The 17998-nt window shown below is 41.2% G+C and overlaps 1 protein-coding gene across 1 annotated transcript in view; it reads right to left on the bottom strand.

Annotated features, from left to right (window-relative positions):
- The window catches only part of SOS2 (SOS Ras/Rho guanine nucleotide exchange factor 2), a 47890-nt gene that overhangs the window by 24227 nt on the left and 5665 nt on the right, over positions 1-17998 (bottom strand). The window contains exons 2-6 of the mRNA XM_021536068.4: positions 10534-10659; positions 7977-8108; positions 6494-6658; positions 5591-5794; positions 3031-3174 (exon numbers count right to left, since the gene is read on the bottom strand). Coding sequence (XP_021391743.3) covers positions 3031-3174; positions 5591-5794; positions 6494-6658; positions 7977-8108; positions 10534-10659 — 771 coding nt within the window. The remainder of the gene's footprint in view (positions 1-3030; positions 3175-5590; positions 5795-6493; positions 6659-7976; positions 8109-10533; positions 10660-17998) is intronic.

Here is a 17998-nt window from a genome sequence, read left to right as displayed (position 1 = left end):
AAGTGACTGAAATACGGAATTCTGGAAGATTGAAATCAATGACTTTTGGCTGAAGGAGGGCAGGTCAGATAGGATATTGGGAATTCTTCCCTGTGAGGGTGGGGAGGGGCTGGGATGGGATTCCCAGAGCAGCTGTGGCTGCCCCTGGATCCCTGGCAGTGCCCAAGGCCAGGTTGGACATTGGGGTTTGGAGCAGCCTGGGACAGTGGGAGGTGTCCCTGCCATGGCAGGGGTGGGGTGGGATGGGATTTAAGGTCTCTTCCAACACAATCCATTCTGGGATTCTATGGAAGCACCACCCTGATGTCCCTATAAATGATCTCAGTGCAGGATATGGCCCTGGACTGGTGTTTGCCCATTTCACCCCCTTGCTGTGAGCACTGCTTCCCACCTTCATTCCTTTGTGGATACTTCAAACTCCTCTTATGGAAACACAAACACCAGAAAACAAATTTACAATCTACTGACAGTGCCCTTGTTTTATCAGCTGCCTTGTGAAGATCCCTTCAGAAACCCTCTCCCTGCTCTCAACAACCATCTCCCACTTTTGGGTGTCAATTTCTGAATTTCCTCCACACCAGCAAAAAATATTTTATTTTCCCCATACACAAAATCAATGTTTTATTTCCCCCACACTTCCTTATCTCAAAACCACGACAATATTTATGTTTTTAAACCTTCCAGGGAGCTGATGCTGAAAGAACAGCCAAAGCAGGAAGATTCCAGCTTGCAAGGGTTGTTTGGTTTTAATTATCCTTCCCAAGAAGTTGAAGGACCTTTTTAATGGAAACACTAAATGAACAACGCTGGCAGTGAGATAAGCAAAGCAAATAAACACTTCACTTTGATATCTCTCTTTAATGATTCCTTTTGCAAAACACTGACAGAAAGATGATCTCACCCTGTGAGATGATCAAATCAACAGCTCGCTTATTAAGCAGGTCTTGCCCCATATTAACTGAATTCATAAATTCAAATATATTACCTTCATAAAAAGCTTGGAAAAATAATCTGGACTTCATTTCCTCCTCAAGTTTTTCAGTGAATGAAAAATCAGTTTAAATTTTCACTCATTGAAAAGGATTTGTTTCCATTAAAGCACTGGATGACTCAGAGCAGCTTTTGCAATAAAATCAGATTTTTTTCCCAGAATAATGCTGCACTATTTAAAATTTAAGGGTTTTTTATAGTTTCAATATCATAACTACTTTAATCCATTGATCAAACACTTCTCCTTATCATTATAAAGCAATTATGCTTCAATAACTGCTAAGACTTGGTCAACTGGACTTTCCTACATGAGTGGTTTATTGAAGCAATGCCAAGAAAACTTAATCTTTATAGTCTATTCCTAAATATGACACCTGTGCCCAAAAATCACTATTTTTACAGCCACAATATGTAATAATTTTTCAGGTGGTGCTGGAGTGTTTGTGCAATCCTCAGATCTTAAAAACAGCAATTATATAAAAGTAAAATTAAACATTTAAATTAATATAAATACATTAAAATAGATTAAAATTATATATAAATAGAAATAAAAAGTTTAATTTAAAAAATAAACATCATAATTTTAAGATAAAACCAAAAATTTGCCATTCACCACATGGTTCACCTGATACATTCTCTGTCACCTCAGAACAATTAATTTCCTCTCTAATAGTGGTTTATATGATTGCTCTCATGTTTTAGGGCCTAAAATTGGGATTAATACACATCCCAAAGAAAAGCAGATTCCATTTAAGCCATGTCCAAGGACAGCAAAACTGCCATCTCTACCTTGGTCATCTTCTCCAAGAGTTTTCTCCCCAGACAATTAAAATGGTGTGGTTTGTTCTAAAGCTGAATTGTCCTCTTGCCTCTCATTTGCTGCTTTTTCCCTGTGCTGAATTCCAGAGTTATTTTGCACCATTTTTCAGGAATTCTGACTAAACTGAGCTCTAGCCCTCTCCAGCTTTGTAACTCCCTCCTGTATTTCTGAAGATAAATATTTAAGAATTATATTACTATTACAATAATAGTAAATAAAATAGATTAAAATAGATCAAACCTATTATTTTGTAATATATTATTAATAATTAAAATTGTTAATATCAATAAATAATATTAATTATAGTAGATATGTTATTGATATATTTAATAATTAATATAGTTTATATTAATATTATTATTAATATTATGCATGGAATATTTTAGTCTAATATATTAGAATATATTGAAGTATAACAATATTTAAGAATATTTAATAGAATAATTTTAATATGGAGTATTTGAGAATTTAAAAAAATTTCCTGCCAGTACGTCAGTGCCTATTCAAAACAAACAGAGAAAATAATTAATAACCTTCCAATAGGAGCCACACCCAATCCCAGTGCAGTGTTTTTCCTTATTTCTGCTCTTTAATACCCACTTTAGAGCTCAGTGGGTATCAACAGCACTTCTGCTACAATCCTGAGCCTCAAACTGCTGCTCTGGTACTCCACTCCTTCCTGGAGTCCCTGGAGATATTTTCCATTCCAGGTGTTAAACAAGGCACGTGAATGAAAACCCTGATGATGCTTTTGCATGGGAGACATTTAGGGAAGTGATGCAAAGTTCCCTAAAAGAACTGAAGAAAAGACTGTTCTAGAGGTGGTAAACTGACTGAAATTTTAGCTTTTGTTTCTTTACGTTGTCAGTGGGAGAGAAAAGGTTGTGGGGGGAGGAGAAGTGTTCTGGAAGTTTTGTTCTGATTTTTATTACTCTTTCTTTTAGTTAGTGCTAATAAATTTTTTCTTTATAGCCTTTTAAGGGTTTGAGGCTGCTTTGCCTGTCTCTTAATCCCACCTGGCAGCAGGGAGTGAGTGAGTGCAATCACTGGGGATTGGCCAGCACTGAACCCTCCACATTCCTTGGTGCATTGGCCAGGAAAACCCAAAACTGGCAAAATCTCAAATTGGCAAACCAAAACCACCACACCCTGTTTTGAGTGATTTAATAAAAACTAACATAAAATCCCCCCCGCTAAACCAACCAAATTGAACAGCAAACCTCTGCCAGGTCCTCAAAGCAGCTGCCAGCCAGAGGGTGAGGGCTGCTTTCATCTGTCATTTCCACAGTGTCCTCAATCAATCCCAAAAGCTTCACTGTCAGCTCGTGGATGTCTGAAATGTTGCTGAATATCACATCAATGTCCTGCAAACACAAAACGTGGCTGAGTCCTGGCTGGGATGAATTATTTGGAAGATGTAAATATTGGAGTGGGTTTTGTCTGAACCAAGAGGTCAATGGAGAGGTGTTAAATTCTTTTTGCCAGGGTCGGGATTAAATGTGTGTGATGGAATTTCTTGTTGGGACTCAGACATTTGTTAGTTCTTATCTCTGTGACAGTCTCACAAACCCTGAGTTCTGCAGCACTTCAACAAACTAAAAATGGAGCCCCATCTCTCTCTCTACAAGGCCTTTCAAGGGTAAACTGTCCCATTAAGAAATGACACCTCAATTATTTTCACTTTTAACCCAATAACCAACATGGCCTGCAATGTGGGCTTTTTTATCCAATTACACAAAACCACTCAAACTCATGGAGAAGAAGGATCAGCCTCCACCCTAAAACTTCCATCTTGCTCCGTATCTATTACTCTATTCTAAACCCTTAAACTCTAGAGTTTTCCACCCTGTGATATCACACACTTCTATTCAAACTCCACACCCACAATCCCAGTTCTGCCATTCCATTCTGGAAGCTTCTCCACGGCCTCAGGTCAGTGCAGAGTTCTCCTGGGGGTCAGAGTCTGTCAGCACAGAAAGTCTGAAATTTTCAGTAACCAGATTTCCAACAGAGAGGAGCCATGAAAAGCAAGGAAAAGATAAATTCTGTTGTCTTCCCAGTCCTCCAGGCTTCTCTGAGCACATCCAGCCTTGCCCAATTTCCAGAGCATCATTCCCTGGAGCTGCTGTGCTGCCAGGACAGGCTGGGATGTGGACAGGCACTCCTGGCCTGTCCTGCTCCCTCTGCTCCTTCTTGTCCCACAGAACACAGCAGGGAGGAGGTGATTTGCAGGAGGAATTTACAGCTTCCTTCCCAAAGTCTAATTGTAGATTTTCAATTCCTCACAATCATTGAGGGAGCCTCTTCCCCAGTTCAGTGTCCTGGGTTCTTCCTCTGACCCCTCTGAATTCCCTGCTCAGAAATTTCTCTGCCCCAACCTCCCACTGACCTCCTGCCAGTGCCCTGAGCATGGCAACCTGTGGGAAGCCAGGGCAAGGGGAACGGAATATCCCCCTGTGTGCCCTGGGGTGTCCTGACCCTCATTCATGGAGAAAACTTCCAAAGCCTCAAGGTAAACCAGAAACCACAAAAATGTGACATAGATTCTATAGAGAGTAGTGGAGTATGTCACATGGGTGAGAAATTTAGGTTTTAGGGTTTTTAGTATGTTATAGATGGGTTCAAGATGGAGGATATGGGGTGTTGTCTTGAGTTCTTCTTCCTCTTTCTTCTTGGGTTTGGGTGGTATCTTGTAATTGGGTAGAAAAATCTGCATTGTGGGTCTTTAGGGGTCAGTTAGTGGGTTAGAAATGAAAATAATTTAGGTGTCACTTTTTAATTGGGTAGTTTTGTTTTTGATTAGTCTTAAAAAGACCTTGCAGCATGAGGTTGTTGGCCATTTTTGTGCTGTTTTCACGCATGCAAGGTCTGGGTGCAGACAATGTGCTGAAGTTTTGATAAGATAACAATAAACAGAACTGAAGACTGAAAAAAGTCCAATGCATCTCTCATTCCTGACACAGAACTGCTCCAGGAGGGTCTCCCCTGCCAGGGGAGCCTCCATGGAATTGCCCAGCTTGGGGCCTGCAAAATCACAGCAACCCTCTTGTGGGAACATGAAATTTTAAAATTTCCTATACCCATTCCAAGAATATTCCTCAGATCCTAAACATAGCTCCCTTCTCCTCCCATCATCTTCACTGGAATTGTAGCCCCACATCTGCACAATTCCATCAGCTCCTAAGGACTCCCACACCCAGCTGGGATGGGAATGGCTCCTGCTGCCTCTTTTTAACCTGCTGGTATCACCTAAAAATCCCAGTTCAGGTTCTGCTGGCCTGTCCCCTTCTCCCTGTGCCACAGGAAGGATCCACCAATCCTTCCTTATCCCTCCTGAGAACAGAATTTCACACAGACTATTTCAATCAAATATTTCAATAATTCCTCAAGCAGAGGTTCCCTTCACAGTTAGAGAATCCACAGCCAAGGGCTGTTTTAATCGGAATTTCTACAGATAAGGAGTAGCCTATAAATGTCAGTTCAAGCATTCACTGCACATGCAGGTAGATGTCTTAATTTTTGTCTTAACAAAAGTGAAACTATTACCTAAATGACCAAAATAATCCAACTACTGCAGGCATCTGACAGGGAATTGTGTCCATTAAGCTGCACTGCCATTAATTGCAATTCCCCCATTGGATTTCACACACAGACAACACTCATTATTCACTGACAGACAATAAATCAAATTGAATTTTACCTCCAACACAGTCAATGCAAAATGGGGAAGTTCTGGCTGCTAATGGAGCAATTAGCATTGCTGATCAATAAAGGACTCACATGAGGTGTGAAGAGTCTCCTGTTGGACAGAAAAGCTTCCCGAAATACTTTGATGATCAGGTTCAGCTCCCTCAGGTATTGCCTTTCTTCTGCAATCTCATTTCTCACCAGGTCGTAGTAGTTGAGCTCCCCAGAAGAGGAGGGCTCGTCCTCACACAGGGAAACCAACCCAATCTCATCCTGATCAAACATATCCATCAAAACCTGCAAAGGAACCCAGAGAATTACACCCAGCCAGATCTTCACACGTGGCTCCAGCTCAGCTATTTCAATGTGTTCAGAGAAATCCTTGGAGTTTTTAATACAATCCTTGCTGTGTTCACTTTCACAAGGGAGTAATATTTCAACTTTGGCAGCAGGAGCCTGCAGCAGTTGCCAAAGCCATTTTCCCCCTTGGAAGTGAGCACGACCTAGAAAACAAGTTACAATTCATGCAGAATCAACTTGGAAAACAAGGAATCTTGCATAAGCCTTGGACAAAACCTTCTGCTGAAGATAAAACCGAACAAAAATGTTTCTCATTTTAATGGGCATGAAAACTAAAGGTCTTTTCTGTGTTAGGAAGGAGAGCTGCCACGACAAAGTGACATCAGGAGGGTGTGACAGCAGAGAAATAAAGGACAACGTCATTTTCTGGCCTTACACTGCTCGCAAAGACTCCTGCTGTTCCAAAATTTATGCAGGCTCAACTTAAATTCCTGCTGTGACAGATCTGTCATGAACAAGGAGAAATTTTCCTCTGACTTAAATTTTTGCTGTGACAAATCTGGCATGAACAAGGAGAGAAGCTCTGCCTTTGAGTAAAACCAGGCTTTCCCTCTGATCCTCCTTTGAACACACCTTCCAGATCAAACAAAATTGAACAAATCAACTCTAAATACTACTTTAATCCCAACCCCTTACCTTATCAGCACACATTGATACTTTAATGTCCTGCTGGGAGATCTCAAAGTGTCGGATATTGAAAACATAATTTCCAGCCAGCTTTAGAATGTCAGCTGAGATGTATTCCAAGACAGCCACAATATAGAGAGAGACATGGTAATCCACCTTGTAGCCCAGGACCTCCTGAAAAGTGAAAACAAGAGAAAACAAATGGCATTTATTCCAGAAATTCATCTAGAATGACAATAAGCACATTGAATTTTCTGAAATGGATTTTGTCTGCGGTGATAATTTACAGTAATGGAACACCCAGGGCTGAGGACATCAAATGGAAATTGGAAGAGCTGCCTGGAAGGAGATGCTTGTAAATACTTGTGTATTTCAGTATTTTAAGAGAAGAAAAGCTACAGAACTTGAAATAATCCCTCCTCTAAAAATGACAGTCCTAAAAACAGAGTTCATTTAAGGAAGGGACTTCAGTGGAATTTCTCCTGTACTTAAATTTCCATCTCTGTCAGTGCTTATTGCAGGACTCTGACCCTAAGGTGGACTCTTGAGGACAAAGTAGGTTTCACTTTCAAGGAATCATGGAATGGTTTGGGTGGGAGGGGACCTTAAAGATCATCTCTTCCACTTCCTGCCACACCAACTGAGAACTTGCACTCCATAAAATAACGGAACTTTAATAATGGAAGTTTGAAGATAAAAAAACCAGCATGAATGTAGCACATTATCCTTGGGAACGTGCTCCATGTCCTGCACAGCTTGCACCATGCAGCCTTTTACCTGCCAATAAATGCAGGTGACTCTGCATTTGATAAGGCAGACTTGTTCTCATTATGTGTTGGTGCATCCTCTAAAAATCAAATTCTGGGCATGTTTTCACACTTCTAAACCAGATTTCACCAAAGAACACCAGTAGTGTTTAGGAAGATCTTATTTAATGCTGCTTCCTCTCTTCATGTCTCCCCCCCTCTCATTAACCTTCAGAAATTGAGATGTGTATGTGAACACAGCAAGGAGACTTGAAAACATTCTTTAATTTCTGCTTCTGCTCCAATAAAGTTTTCTCAACAGCTGGAAACACCTCTGCAGATCTCTTGATTTTTAAACCCAAGGCAACAGTGACATTCAGCAGTGACTGAAAGGACACTGACACATCTTGGTTGACAGTACACAAGGAACAGGATCTGCTTGTTCCCTCTTCTTCTGTTTTGGCTTCTGCAGCATTTTGAAACAAATAAAGGCATCAAAGCAGTACTGCTGAAGTAGGGAAGGTATTTCAGTTTTGTTTATGTTAAAAACTAACTAATCCTATTTCAAAGTAGGGTAATGGATTAACACCCTGATGAATTTAAGGATTTGCTTTTACACACTACAATAAATTCAGCTCTATGGTGATTATTTACCCCCTCTGCCAAGAAAAGAAACTTCTTAATTTCATACAAAATAAAGAAATACATTAAAGGTCATGCTGAAGGGCAGGAAAGGTGAGAGGTACCTTCAGTAAGGGATGGATTTTGTCCACAGGGAGCAGGAGGGGGTTCCTTCTTTTCCGTTTCTCGATGGCCGACTGAGCATCAGCGATGGCCCACTTGTCTATGGGGTGGGGAAACGTCTTCTGAACCCGCTCCTGCCCAACACAGACAGCACTGAGACCAACCACAGCCACCAGAGAGGTTTAAATAAAACAGCACAGCAAATTACTTCCCCTCCAGGACAGGCAATTATCCTCCTCCACAGTGTTTGCAACACGTTTTCCTAATTGTTCTCTCCTTACTCAACTCAGCTGCTCTCTTTTCAGCAATCCTGAACCAGCTCCCTTCCCTGAGCACCAAGAACTCCTTCAAATCTCCTAAAATCGATGATCTTTTCAAGAGCAGCAAGGAGGTTTCAGCCTCCACTTCCAGTGGAAAATGTTCCTGCCATGGTAGGGAGTTATTTATGGATGGTCTTTAAGATCCCTACCAACCCAGACTATTCTGGGATTCTGTGAGACCAGGATCCCAAAACATAAACACCATCAGGAAATACTAAACAGTTTACAGCCTACAAAAAAAAAAACCCAAGTTGATATTGTTCCTATTTGAGAAGAGTGTAGCTTGCCCTACATCAGATCAAGCTTATGACAGGAATGAAAAGCTTAAGGATGAGCTAGAAAAAAAATGGTGAAATATTTGTGCCCCTCTGATTAAAATAATTTTGCATATATTCCAAGACAACAGGAGGCCCTAACAGAGAAGATTTTCTCAGAGGCAGCTTTTAAACCTTTGCAGGTGGCCATTTAATGCTCAGCTTTCTGATCAGCTCCCAGGCTAATACAGGGTGACATTCCCACCTGGAAAGCAACCCTCAAATGACCCTTCCTTGGGATCCTACCAAGAGATCCTCCCAAAAATGGGGCTAAGGTGGCATTCAGCCATCCTTCAGCTTAGATTATGGAGTTCCAGACTGGTTTGGGTTGGAAGGGATTTAAATCCCATCCAGTTTCACGCCTGCCATGGCAGGGACACCTCCCACTGTCCCAGGCTCTGGGAATTCCATCCCAGCCAGGAATTCCTTCCCAATATCCAACCTAACACAAGCCTCCTGTGCTCCAACATTGCTTCCCACTGTTTCCTTCAGGAACAATTTGAAGGGCTGCTTCTACTTATAAAACATTTTTAATTTGAGATTTTTAGACCTTGATCCTGCAAATACAACATCTTGGACAAACAGTTCCATTAGCTCCAGACTCTTACGTAAATATCTTATGATAAACTTCAGAGATCACAGCTCTCATGTTTTCCCTTTACAGCTGAAAACAGCTGAGGAGCACATCCAATCCCAAGAGCTATTAAGGAACTATTAAATTTTGCTTTTAATTTAGTGATATAATAATCTTCATACATCAGTATTTTAAAAAACCCCCATAAATTAATAATTAATGTTGAATAAAGGGCATCTAATACCCTTTAGGCAATTACTGTGCCAATACATACATACATACATATATATTTGTTTATTATATACATGTATATTTGTTTAACAATATACTTATTAAAATGATTTATACATATATAAATATACAATAATCTATATAATAATATATAAATATATACATTCACCTCTATATATAATTTTCTTTCATTTCCATGACACACATACATAATTTATATTAATACAGACACATAATAACTGTAAAACACATATAATTTATATCCTTTTATATATATACATATATATATGTAATTCTTTTAATTTCTACAACAGACATAGAGAAGTAATCCCATACAAAGTTATCATTTTGGATGAGGCTGAAAATCCTGGACCTACAGGTTGATGTAAAATTATATATATATATATATAAAATATATATATATATATATATAATTACAATAATGCCCTACAAAGCTCTATTGGGGCACAGCCACATGGAAGCATTTTCTCCCTTGAGACTCCATTAAACCCTCATTTTGGAATGATGACACAAAAGCTGACAGCTGCAATAATACAAGAGCCTCAGTGAGTCCGGTAAAGTCCCAGGAACATCCAACTCAATTCCCTCAGCTGCACAATCCCAGCCTGACAACAGTAACCTTTCACTGAAATATTTCAATTTTTTTTCTTGCATATTGATGTCACAAAAGTAGGAAAAAATCTTAAATCCATTGTAAACTCAACAGCAAAGAATCCTTCAAAGCATTTGGCATTTATAAAAATATCTGAAAGGAAAAATTCCCACAATTTCTATCCTGAAGCACTGGGCAAGAAAATGAGTTTCCAGTTAAATTTGCTTTTATAATCTAAATAAAATCAGATGATCCCAGAATAGTTTGGGTTGGAAGGGACCTTAAGGATCATCCAGTTCCAATCCCTGCCATGGGACACCTTCCACTATCCCAGTTTGCTGCTCCAAGCCCCATCCAACCTGCCCTTGGGCACTTCCAGGGATCCAGGGACACCCACAAAGTCGTGTTCAGGAAGCTCCGGGCTTCCAACCTGCACTGCCCAAAATATCCCAAATAATTCCAGCAATTCCAGAGGTAAAACCTCATTCCCCCAGCCTCCATCCCTACCTCCACATCCTGCACCGTGCGTGGCTGGGCGATGCACAGTTTGTGCAGCAGCTGCAGGATCAGCTCCTCAATGTAGAACAGGGAATCCTCCTTTGCTGACAGGTTGGGGTGAACCTGCTGCTGCACCTGGCCAAAGGAATTCCAAGAATTAGGATTATTTCTTCATGGAAAGCTGAGCCTAAAAACATATCCCAGCAAATCTGGGTAACTCTGAATTGCAGTGCTTGTAACTTCACACACTTTTCATATTTCCTCACAAGTTTTCCTCTGGAGTTAAGGTGGTAAAATTCCTATTCCTGCCCAGTTGGCACCTCTGAGGAATTCCAAACCCTGCGTTTTGCCATTCTGGTGGGAAGGAGTGTCAAGCCAAGGCAGATTTCTGCCAGCAGTGGAGTGAAACCATCCCTGTGAGCATCTCTGAGTTACTCATGCCCTGAATGAGCAAAGCCTGACCATGAGTGAGGGATGGAGTCACTGCCTGCAGCAGCAGCTCTCCCTGCCTGGGTGACTGAACAGAGACTGAACAATTTTGTGTTATAAGGTTTTTTAAATCAAAAATCAAGTTGTTTATTTAAGAACTGATACTTAGATTATTTTTTTTAACTTAATAACTGATTCTTAAAGAGTTGAAATGCAGATTTTTTTTTACTTAATTACAAGATATTATTTAAACAGACTGCACAGACCCACCAGGGAAGAGCAAGGAAAAGTTGCCTCCCACCCCTCTCCAAGGCAAGGCAGGATAATTCCTTTTATCCCACTTCATGGAGATTAATCCCAGCTTTGGTTTCCCAGGCTAAACTAAACCAGACAGCCCAAACCAGGCAACCTCAGCATGTGCCTATGGTTTTGTTGGTTTTATGTTGTTTTTTTTGGTTTGTTTTTTTTTTTTTTTTGGAGGGTTCTTCTGATAGGGGAAACTTTCTTGGAGTAGGTTTTCTGTTAGGAAAAGAAGACATACAGGATTTTTTTGGTTTTTAGGGTTTTTTTGTTTTATTGTTATTTTATTAAAACTTTAATACATTGTACTAGACTTTGTATGAAAACTATGAAAATAGTATAAAAATGGTTAACAATTTCGTGTCATAAGGTTTAAACCTAATCAAAAATTAAGTTGTTTAATTAAGAAGTGATACTTAGATTATTTTTTTAACTTAACTGATTCTTAAAGACTTGTAATGTGGATTTTTTTACTTAATTACAAGATATTATTTAAACTCATGAAGGAAGAAGAAGGAAGAAAAAGGAATGTGAGACAGTACTTTATACTTTCTATTTTGTCTTCACTTATAACGTATTAAAAATCTTAAAACTTAAATTTCTCACCTAAATGACACACTATACTGTTTTCTATAATTTATTTTACACTTTTGTGGTCTTTAGTTTATTTTGAGGCTTTGGAAGCCTTCTCCATGAATGAGAGTCAAAGTTAGTGATTCCCTGGGAGTCAGAGCCCCTCAGAGCAGACAGAGAAATATTCCCCTTGCCCTGGGTTTCCACAGTGCCTGTACAGAAAGGGCTACAATTAACTCATCCTGGGGCAGCAGGGATCTTTTTCTATTAAAAATCTCCCCAGTCAAACCACCCCACCTTAAAAAGAAAAAGAAAAGCACTCAGGGGTTGGTCTCCATACTCAGTTTTCCCTGGCAGCCTCTCAACCAGGAAAATGCTCGCTAGATCTCAAACTATAGCCAAAAGATTTGTAAGGAAGACAATCCAGGGAAATTCCCTCCTCTCCGCATACAAATTCCATGTAAATCACCTCCAAAAATCATGTGACGCACTCCCATTGGTATTCACGGGACAGAAGGGGTGGCAGCTCCTTGGGACAAGACAGAAACATCTTTGGGTTGAATTCTGATGCTCTGAAATAAAAGGTACAGCCCCTTCCAAAGCCCAGGGAGCAGTTCCCAAAACCTGGGGGGCTCTGAGGGCTTCCTCCAAATTAAGGAGAATCCCAGAATGGTCTGGGTTTGAAACACCTTCAAGATCATCCTGCTCCCCTCCTGCCATGGCAGGGACATTTCCACTGTCCCAGGCTGCTCCAAGCTCTGTCCAACCTGGCCTTGGGCACTGCCAGGGATCCAGCCACAGCTGCTCTGGGAATTCTATTTCAGGTCCTTCCCACCCTCCCAGCCAAGAATTCCCAATTTCCCATCTAAACCTGCCCTACGTGAGTGTGAATCCAGCTGCTCAATCTTGTTATAAAGTTATTTTATAGCCCTGTAAATGCAATTTTGCCTTCTGTGCCTCAAACGTGAATCTCTGCTTTACGCAACTGATTCCCAGCTGACACAAAATCCTGAAAGAAAGAAAAAACCCTCAAGAAAACCAAACCCACTCCTTGAAAACTCCTCCTTAAGACAGCAGGTTTTCAACAATAGCCAGGGCATTTTGTGTTCTTCCTGAACATGAGAGTTGAATTCCCAAAACAATGGCAAACCAGGAAGCGCCGGGGTAAGGTCCTGCCACGTGTCTCCCAGCACTACAGCAAGAGCAGGACCCAGCAAGGAAATCCAATGAAATTCTGTGTCCCTGCAGGGAAGCCTCAGTGATGCTCCAGAGAACTGACGACAACAGCAGCAGGCAGAAGAGGAGGAAGATCAGGAGAAGATGGGAACTCCCATTCCCTGATCACACCTCAGCCATTCTCCTCCCTCCAGTCACTTATTTCAGACTTCACCGCACAAAAAATTATTTTATTTGTACCCACCTTCAGTTCCCAGGTCTGAACAGCTCATGCCACACTCCCCAAAACTTTCTTGGGAGCACATGGATGTTCAGCAAGGCTGAGGAGCAGCAGAGGAACACAGAACCCTCCTTAAACAGTGACAGGGAATCTCAGTTTCACTTTAGGAACACAAATCATGGAATCCTGGAATGGCCTGGATTAGAAAGGACCTTAAACACCATCCTATTCCACCCCTGCCATGGCAGGGACACTTCCACTGTCCCAGGCTGCTCCAAGCCCTGTCCAGCCTGGCCTTGGGCACTGCCAGGGATCCAGGGGCAGCCACAGCTGCTCTGGCAATTCCAGCCCAGCCAGGACTTCCCAGTTCCCAATCTCCCACCCATCCCTGCCCTCTGGCAGTGGGAGCCATTCCCTGGGTCCTGTCCCTCCATCCTTGTCCCCAGTCCCTCTCCAGCTCTCCTGGAGCCCCTTCAGGTCCTGCCAGGGGCTCTGAGCTCTCCCTGGAGCTTCTCCTCTCCAGGGGAACATTCCCAGCTCTCCCAGCCTTCCCTCATTACTGTTCCATCCTCCAAATCACCTCTGTGGTCCTATTTAAAGTCCTGGAGCCAATTTTCCTTCAAAAGGAGCAAAACCAGCCACAAAGCCCAACATCTCCTGGTGGAGACAACTCTCCTCCCCAGAGGATTCAGCAGCTCAGCTGCCACTTGAAATGAGCCTGCAGCATCCTGGAAGGTCCCAGAGGTGCTTCTGCACTCCCTGGCTTTCAGAGAAGTCATTTTGACATAAATGCTGAGAAGAAAAAACAGTTTTCATTTTAAGACAATGTTTTTCAGAGCAAAGCAAAAATACTGTAATAAAAGCTGTGCACCAGCTGATCCAGCCGGATCAAGGAGAGAACATTTATTCTTCACAGAACTCTCCAAATCCTGACTGAGAGGACTGGAAAAGCAAGGAGAGACTGAAAAAGCACTCAGTGTATGGGAAAAAAAAGCAGGAGGAATTACTGGGGATGTTACTCACACAAGGGACATTCACTGATCTCTGCCTCAGACTGAAATATCTGAGCACAATTATATAAACTGGCTTGGAATAAACACACCAGAGCTACACAGGCTGATTTTAGTCTGGTAATTGTTTCTTTTAAAAGTCAAAATACTCTTTAAAACCCACAAGGTGTTGCACTGAGCAGTCAGAGCTCTGCTGCAAGAAGCTGAGCAGAAGGGAACACAGAAAACAGATTTTTTACTATTTTATCTATGAAACACCAGAGTGTTTGGAGTCATTAAAGAGAGATTAGGATTAGCAGAACTAATTTTTACAGTGTCATTTACACAGGTTTAGTCCGAGCTATTCCAATGAAAAGAAGTTAAATAATAGGTGCAAGGGTGGCATTTAAACTTGGCCTTAAAGCCTTTCTGGGGGACATAATTTCATTTTACACTGAAATTCCTAAACTGCTCCTTCTATTGCTCTTCAGCTTTTCCCTATTCTTCCACCCTTCCAATGTGAATTTGATGAAAATCCTCAAAAGCTTCTCCCCAAAATTCCTTCTTAGTGAGATATTATTAATCCTCAGAGCAAGGATTCTGTTCAGAAAAGATGAGGATGAAAACTTCTCATGGAGATAAATGGTATTAAAACGAGAAACAAACTGATCTTATTTATTTATTTTTTAACCAATATAATGGCAGGGCTAATTTTGAATTCAGGATTTGAATTTAGGATTTTGAATTCACAGGAATTCTGGGACTCAGACTTGAGGAAATCCAGAAGTCCAGAGTAGAAAAGAAATTATCAAAGAGTCCATCTGAAATGACAAAAAACTGAGGGGGAAAATAGAGAAAAAGAGAGACCTGCAAGGAACTTCTTTTCTTTTTAGCCCTTTCTGAGACAAACCAACAGCCTGGCTACAACACCTAAATATATTTTTACTTAATAGATTATTTTGATAGTGAAAACACATCCAGAAAGCTCCAGCTGTTCCACAGTGAGCACATGAGCAAAACAAGAGATTTTTCATTTTAAAAAACCCCAAGAACAGAAAATTCCCAAATCCATGACGTGAACATTGACTCTGCAGGCCGCACGTTCCACCACAAAAACATGGATTCATATTCCTGAAATATTTGGTAAAAATATGCCAGTTTTCTACTTATATTCAAAACTACATTTTCAGAAAAAAAGGAATTCCTGTATTAACTGAGATTTCAGAACAGGAAGTTTCTAATTTAAATTTTTTTTATTTTACATTTTTTAAAAAAAACCAGTGTTTTAATTCCTTCTTATCTTTTGTCTCTTAAAGATAACCTTGACCATGAGAAACACAAAACATCTGCTCCAAAGGCATTTTTAATCCCTCATCTGGATGATGCTCCAGAGGAAGAAGGGAACGAAATGGAGCAACTTAAAGACTCCATTATTCAGTGTAAGGAGACAGCACTGATATTCCAAAATTTTCAAGCATTATTCTTTAGAAAGAACCACAAAGATTTAAATACTTGAAGAGAAATTCCCAATCAAAATGCACTGTCAACTTTTTAAAAATAACCACACTGATTTCTTACTTTATTTCCAATTTCTGCCTGGCCTGTCTTTTTTAAATCGGACTAAAACATGCTGAGAGAGGAACAGCATGAAGCAGCCTCTTAAGTAAAAGAGAATTTTTATCTACATACAGCATTTGATTTTTTTTTACTGCAAAAAACTCTAAGCATGATTAGCAAAATAAAATCATCCCTCAAATGACTGTACAGGGGTATTAAAAATCATCTTATTTCAGCACTTTGGTGTAAATGTGATTTTTTTTTCCCCATCTTTAGATATTTAAATAATCTTTTACTACAGTATATTTTAGTTGAGGGGCGGGTGAATTAAAGCAGGAATGATGGGTGGTACAGACAGGATCTGACTCTCAGACAGCATCAAAGACAGTCCTAAAATCTCCTGGGAAGACTGCTTGGTGCCTACAGAAAAAAACAGTCACAATGACACAAATACACACCAATTCTTCTTTCTCCAATTAATTGCTGTTTTCTTTTATACAGAGTCAAGGAGAAGCTAAAATGTGGGTTTGTTTACACCAATTTTATATATACATTTTAATCTTTAAACCTGACAGAAAATGAAGTGTTTGCATTTGATCCATCCACATAAAATGCTCTGTTTAAATTGAGAGGAAACCTGAGGGAGCCCAGCTCGGCCTCTGCCCTGTACAGGGGAGGGAAACACCACGGAGGTGGCTGTGCCCTCACCTGAATGAACACCTATGGGATTTCTGAAGGAGTTTGGAATGGGTTAGAGATGGGACCTCTGAGTTTTTTAGATGATGTGGTTTATTTTCTTATCTTCTACATAAACAAGAAAGGTGAGTTCAGCTCACATCTTCACTGCATGGTTCAGAAGGTCACAAGACCCCCAGTTACAAGTATTTTTAAGGATTTAATGACCAATAAAACACTGCCAACAAGGATATTTATGTTTTTGACCCAATCCTTAAATATTTGATCTTATGGAGCCATACTACAGTGTGAGCTTATGGCACACAAACCCACAGTGCTGCATTCTGAACTCCTTGTTTACCTTTGTAACCACTTTTATCTCTATACCTTAAACTCTAAAACTTGGAACTTTCTTCCACTTAACGTGTCTCTGCTTTAAACTATAAATCCACATTCTCACTTCTAGCACCTCAATTTGGGAGCCTTTTCCAGGTCCCAGATAAAATCCTGGGTTTAATTCTAAACTCTGCCTTACAGGCCCAAAGTTGTGAGAGTTCCCTGCATTTCAGATTCCAGCAAACACTGCCAGCTCCAGTTCTGCCACCACTCTCCCACACGGAGCTGAGAGCTGCTCTGGGCTCTGAATTCAGCACTCAGGGACTCCCTCTCCCCACTTTTTACATCCCACCCTTCCCAAGGAGCACGGTGCAGCCAGGCAGATCCAATTATTCCAACCTGCAGTTTGAATCCCAGGATGGTTTGGGTGGGAAGGGAGTTCAAATCCCATCTCATTCCATCCCTGCCATGGCAGGGTCACCTTCCACTGTCCCAGTCTGCTCCAAGCCCCATCCAACCTGGCCTTGGGCACTGCCAGGGATCCAGGGGCAGCCACAGCTGCTCTGGGCACCTGTGCCAGGGCCTGCCACCCTCCCAGGGAAAAATTCCTATAATCTGGAGACAGTGAAGGCCCTCAGAATAATTTCTCCATGAACCAGCTGGTCATTGAGATGACATTAAAGTCAGGAGAGCAGAAGCCATGGATCCAGGAAAGGCAGGTTTTCCACATGAGTAACCCTCCGGAAGCACTGATGGGAAAGGCTGGCACAGAGGGAATCAGTGAGGTAATTAGAAAAGCAAATCCCAGACTCCACAGCTCCTCTGGAAGTGATTAGATAAGGGCTGCACTGTGCTAAGACAGAGGTGAAAACCCAGGGAGAGCAGGAGGAGGTGCACAGGAGACGCTGCAGGGGGTGAGGTGGGATGAGAAGATGGGAAAAGCACACAGCACTGGGACTGGGATTGGGACTGGAGCCCAGCCCTGAGGGGGAAAAGGCACCACAATGAGGTGAATCACAGCAGCCAACAGCTCTGGTGGTTTTTCATTCCTGTGCCCATTCCCCAAGCCAAGGCAAACACTAATTCCCATTTCCACTGGAACAACACAGGTAGGAAGTGTTCCTTCTGCTGGAGCTGACAGTTGAAATCCCAGCGTTCCTATTAAACACCTGGGATCTAAAATCCACCTTCATCTCACAACTCTCCTGTTAATGTTTGC

The sequence above is a fragment of the Lonchura striata genome, chromosome 5, assembly GCF_050655825.1.
Source record: "Lonchura striata isolate lonStrDom1 chromosome 5, ASM5065582v1, whole genome shotgun sequence".
NCBI classification, from domain to species: Eukaryota; Metazoa; Chordata; class Aves; order Passeriformes; family Estrildidae; genus Lonchura; species Lonchura striata.
The sequence above is the reverse complement of the archived record's forward strand: the minus strand, read 5'-3'. Positions and strand labels throughout refer to the sequence as shown.